General features: G+C 30.2%; 1 protein-coding gene across 1 annotated transcript; it reads left to right on the plus strand.

Annotated features, from left to right (window-relative positions):
• Positions 1-1,358: 1,358 nt before the first annotated feature.
• Positions 1,359-2,933, plus strand: LOC107785475 (UDP-glycosyltransferase 91D2-like). The gene has a single exon (XM_016606792.2). It carries the CDS (start codon positions 1,441-1,443, stop codon positions 2,908-2,910), a length of 1,470 nt encoding a protein of 489 aa, XP_016462278.1. The 5' UTR covers positions 1,359-1,440; the 3' UTR covers positions 2,911-2,933.
• The last annotated feature ends 2,704 nt before the right edge of the window (positions 2,934-5,637 follow it).

Genomic DNA, 5,637 nt, shown 5'->3' on the forward strand with positions numbered 1-5,637 from the left:
ATTTCGTTCTCAGAAGAAATCTGCCTTAAGATTAGATAAGTTAATGTTTAATCTAAGAAACTGCTGATATTGTAGGTTCTTAGTATTAAACCTATTATATTTTAAAAATTAGGGGGTCATATATAATATTTATAGTAGTTTTAATGTGTTTTTATATGTAAATTATGCACCACATTAAAAATACTGAGTTCAAATAAATCAGACAATGCTGCATATCCTAATTGTTTTATTTTAGAGAAGGCATTATGTCTGCAAATTCAAATCATTGAAGTTTAATTAAAGTCTAATTATCAATCTCGTAACATGAACGTATAAGTTAGTGGAAAAAATCAAACATCAGCCGTTGAGTCATATCCAAATTAGTCAAATGCAACTCTCATTAGAAAACAGCAATTTATTTTGATGACAATAAGTTTATTAGTTATTTTACATTATATTTTCGTTTACTGATAAGTTATTATAAACTTGTGGCCAGCTATAAGATTCTCTTACTCTTAGCTTTAAAATTACGATATAATACGTCGTGATGTACATGTTCTTTCTTCAGACAAATATTGACGATATATAGGCAGGAAAAAGAAAATTGAAGAATCCTAACACATTATCACACACATAATATCACATGGGCTTGTCCCAATAGTTGTAACTGTAAATTGAACTCTCAGCGATCGTTTGACATAGAGGTATAAAAAGGTATAAGGGTGGTATAAAAATTTAATACCATATTAATACGAGATTTGGTTAGCAAATCAAGCATAAGTTATTTCGGTGTTAAGTTTAACACCGGGATAACTTATACCATATAGAAGGTGGGGTAATAATTAGCACCGATATAACTTATATCTTCTTCTTAGAAATTGTGCAATTATCATTCTTAATACAATATACCAAACAATGAATAAACAACAATCCCAGCATAACTAATCCCAGCATAACTTATCACAGTATAACTTATACCGGCATAATTTATACCGATATAAATCGTATTCCAACCAAACGACCCATCACTCCTTTTACGCCAACTTCTTCTTCTACTACTACTACTACTACTATTATTATTATTATTATTATTATTATTATTATTATTATTATTATTATTATTATTATTATTATTATCACTACTACTACTACTATTACTACTACTTACATAGTCATTATACACACATACACAATAATAATAGTAGTATATATATATATATATATATTAGCAACTTTAACTTGTTTGAGATTGAGATATAATTATTATATCCTCTTAACAGAGTCGAATGAAGAATTTTAATGCGTTCAATCTTAACCGTTCTTAATATTGAATGTATTATATTTTTAAAGTTATATATTCAAACCCACCGGATACACCTCTGCAGTCAGGAATATGATCTCAATACTCTTTATATAGTGGTCCAACAGAGAAAAGCATAACCAAAAGCTTCGTTGTAAGCCATGGATTCTCAACTTCTCATCAAATCCATGGCCAATGGAGATGAAGGAAATACTGATAAACTTCACGTAGTTATGTTTCCTTGGCTAGCTTTTGGTCATATTATACCATTTCTTGAACTTTCCAAATTCATTGCTCAAAAAGGTCACAAAATCTCTTTCATTTCAACCCCAAAAAACATTGATCGTCTCCCTAAACTTCCCCTTGAATTTTCCAATTCCATAACTTTTGTCAAAATCCCACTTCCTAAAGTTGATGGTTTACCAGAAAATGCAGAAGCTACAATGGATATAACAACTGAAGAAATTATTTATCTTAAAAAAGCAATGGATGGTATGGAAAAAGAAGTGACTAAATTTTTGGAAAAAAATTCACCTGATTGGATTATTCAAGATTTTGCACAATATTGGTTAGCTCCAATTTCAGCCAAGTTAGGAATATCACGTATTTTCTATTGCATAATTAACGCTTGGTTCATTGCTTTCTTTGGGTCAACGGAGAATATGGTCAACACCAACTCAGGAACACCGCCTACGGTGGAGGATTTCTTAGTTCCACCAAAGTGGATACCGTTTGAAACAAAGGCGGCGTATCGCCGCCACGAGGCACGGTGGATGGTGGGGTCCAGCCAGAAGAATGTTTCTGGCGTTTCGGACCTTTATCGTAACGGGGTCACAATGACTGGAGCTGACGCTACTATTTTTCGTCATTGTTACGAGTTTGAAGGTCAGTGGTTAAAGTTATTAGAAGATCTTCATAATATACCGATGATTCCTTCGGGTTTAATGCCACCTATGGTGAAAAATATTGACGACGAAAAAAATAATCAATCTTGGATGTCGATTAAAGAATGGTTAGATGAGAAACCTAAAGGTTCTGTAGTTTATGTAGCGCTAGGGAGTGAAGTAACCATTGGCCTGAATGATATTAATGAGCTAGCTCTTGGGTTGGAGTTATCTCGATCACCGTTCTTTTGGGTCTTGAGGAAGCCATCTAAGTCAGGAAATACTGACCCGATTGAGTTACCAGAGGGTTTTGAAGAAAGAATCAAAGGTCGCGGCATAGTATGGAAGAGTTGGGCACCTCAGTTGAATATATTAAGTCATGACTCGGTTGGCGGATTCTTGACTCACTGCGGATGGAGTTCGATTATAGAAGGATTAATGTTTGGTCATCCATTGATTATGTTACCATTTTTGGTTGATCAAGGACTGAATGCTAGAATTCTGGAAGATAAAGGGGTTGGTGTAGAAATTCCAAGAAATGAAGAGGATGGGTCCTACACAAGTGATTCAGTAGCCAACTCGGTTAATTTAGTAATGGTGGAAAATGAAGGAAAGATAATTCGAGAGAAAGCAAAAGAAATGATTTCTATATTTGGAAACAAAAATCTTCATGATAAGTATATAGAAAATCTAATTGAGTTCTTGGAAAATCATAGGAAAGTGTCTAATCAACATATATCTAATTAAATCTTAATGTAAGACAAAATAAAGTAGCCAGTTTGGTGAAATTTACTCTTTTTTCGATTTTTGTTATTTTTTTGTCTTTCTCTTTAAGGTGCTAATGGTGATGTTTCATCTAGATGTGATGTTTAGATTTTTATGACTTTTGTGATAGGACCGAAAATAATCAGATGTCATTCGAAAGCTAATAAGCAAATCTTAAACAACGATAAATCATACAACAAAAGAGAAATATACCAAATGAGATACAGATATTTAACATGGTTCGGTCAATTTGTCCTACATCCACAGGCGGGCATGTGCAATCCACTATATAAAAGAGAGTACAATATATCAAGAGAGCAATATCACGAAGAGGCACATACAAGTGATACACTAAGACTTGTCTAGCAATTCTCCCCTTAACAAGACTCTCAAACCATTTATGACTACATTGTGGATACTGCTGAACGAGAATGGAGGATCATATATTTATAGAAATCCAAATATTTTCCTACAAGAAAAGAGGACTATCCAAATATGAGAGATTTATAATTTTCTTCTACGAAAAGGAAACCTCAATTATAATAAATATATTGCTCTTTTCTTCAACAGATAAGAAAATAAAATATGGTAAAAAAATCAGGACAACCACCTAAACCGAAAAAAAAAAATGCAACGTAAATGCATCAGTAAAGTGGGAAAAAATGCGGATAGCTTAGCTAGAGTGAGAGTTTGTATATGCAACGCAAATGCATCAATAAAGGCTAAGGGTTCGTTTGGTACGAGGGATAAAAGATAATTAGTCTCAGAATTAAATTTGAGATGAGTTTATTTCACGTTTGGTTGGGATAAAATTGTGGTATAACTAATTCCGAGATCAGTTATACACGGATTATATTTTTTTATCCCTATGGGAGAGTGAATAACTAATCCCCAGATAATTAATCATGAAATAACCTCTAGTGTGTTGTCATATTCCAATGGCTACCTTTTGTGGTGTCTTCTAAAAATTCATATCCAACTTTACAGTGAGGCGGATCCAAAATTTAAAAATTATGAATTTACGTTTGACATGCTATTTATAGATCTTTTGATTTATTAAATTTGAAATTATTATATATATATATATATATATATATATATATAATATTCGCCCTTGATTCTACAGTACTCCTTACTTTTTGTTGTGCGCGCAGGGTATGTGGCCACAACAGAGAATCCTTTATCCCACAATCTAAAGTTCATTATAAATAGAAAGAAAAATCTCCAAAGTTGTCATTGTTTAAGGAAAGTATTTCATATTTATTCAATTATTTTTTTGTTTCAAGAATTTCTTTGAAATATGATTTTGAAATTTCCCCATTTAGATATATGTAAAATTATTTCAAGTCTCCTAAAAACAAATATTTTACGTTAGCAATATCCGCAAGAGTTTAATCGAGTATTCAATGAAAATAATTTTAAGTTATAAGACTACTATGTTTTAATAAGTCAGGTTCATGTATACACTTATTAATCTACTCGCACTAGGATCTTTATCAACCTCCCCACTATGGTAAAAATCGACCAGGAGTATACCAATTACGCTTCGAATCGGACAAATACCTACCCGCAATAATCAGGTGTTTACGTTGTGAATACCTAATTTTTGACAATATTTAATTTTTTTTGTCACTTCTTCTATGTAAATATTTTAGGAAGTTTTAACATACAAATTTTTAGCTTTGTTATACTTTTAATTATAGGTAAAAAATACAAAATTTTAGAAGATGAATTATTACTATTAATATTATTTTATTTTATTCTTATTTTTAAATAATAATAAAAATCCGAAAAATATTAAATTTTTTTTTAAAATTTTCGGGAGAGATTTAAAAAAATAAGAAAAAGAGAAGTATGGAATTAAAAAAAAAAAAAAAGTAAAAGTAGGTGGAATTCTCTTTTAAAAAGGTAAAAGAAAGTGAAAAATTAAAAAAATAAAAGTAAAGTTTTGTGGAAATCTTTAAAAATAAAAAGTAAAAGAAATTTGGAAGTAAAAAATAATATAAACGTAGCTGAAAATTTTAAAAATTTTAAATTAAAATAAAGTAGAATTATTTAAAGAAAAGTAAAAGAAAGTGGATTTTTTTTTAAGAAAAGTAAAATAAGTGGAATTCTCTTTTAAAAAAGTAAAAAAAATGGGATTTTAAATAAGATAAAAGTAATTAAAGTTGGAATTTAAAAAATAAAATTAAAGAAAGGTGGTAATTCTTTTTATAAAAAAAAACAAAATGTAAGTGGGATTTCTTTTAAATAAAACAATAAAAAAAATTAAAAAAAAAATCTGAAATTTTTTGAAAATTCTCCTATAAATAGAAGAGAAATATTTGAAGAAAAGAAGAGAAGAGAAGAGGGAAGAATATTGAGAGAAAATAAATTTTCTTCTTCTATGCTAAAGAGAATTTCTACTAGTTTTATTCTTTCTACCTATTTCTTTCAACAAAAAAAACATATAGCCATTCATTACCTTGTTTTAAAAAAAAAATACCTCAAAAACAGGAGCTAAATCACACCAAAAATCAAATCCAAAAGCTTCAAACTCAATTTAAAAGATAGCCCAAAATACTAGCCCGAAGAGGTCGAAGTCGAGTTCGGTTCGAAAGGTTTCCGCTCGTTGCCTCTGATTGTGGTTCATTTGCACATTAAATTTGATGGTTGTTTGTTCCATATGTATTGAATAAGATCTTCATCTATAAAAGGTTCATTCTTTTC

Source organism: Nicotiana tabacum, chromosome 11 (genome assembly GCF_000715075.1).
Source record: "Nicotiana tabacum cultivar K326 chromosome 11, ASM71507v2, whole genome shotgun sequence".
Taxonomy (NCBI): domain Eukaryota; kingdom Viridiplantae; phylum Streptophyta; class Magnoliopsida; order Solanales; family Solanaceae; genus Nicotiana; species Nicotiana tabacum.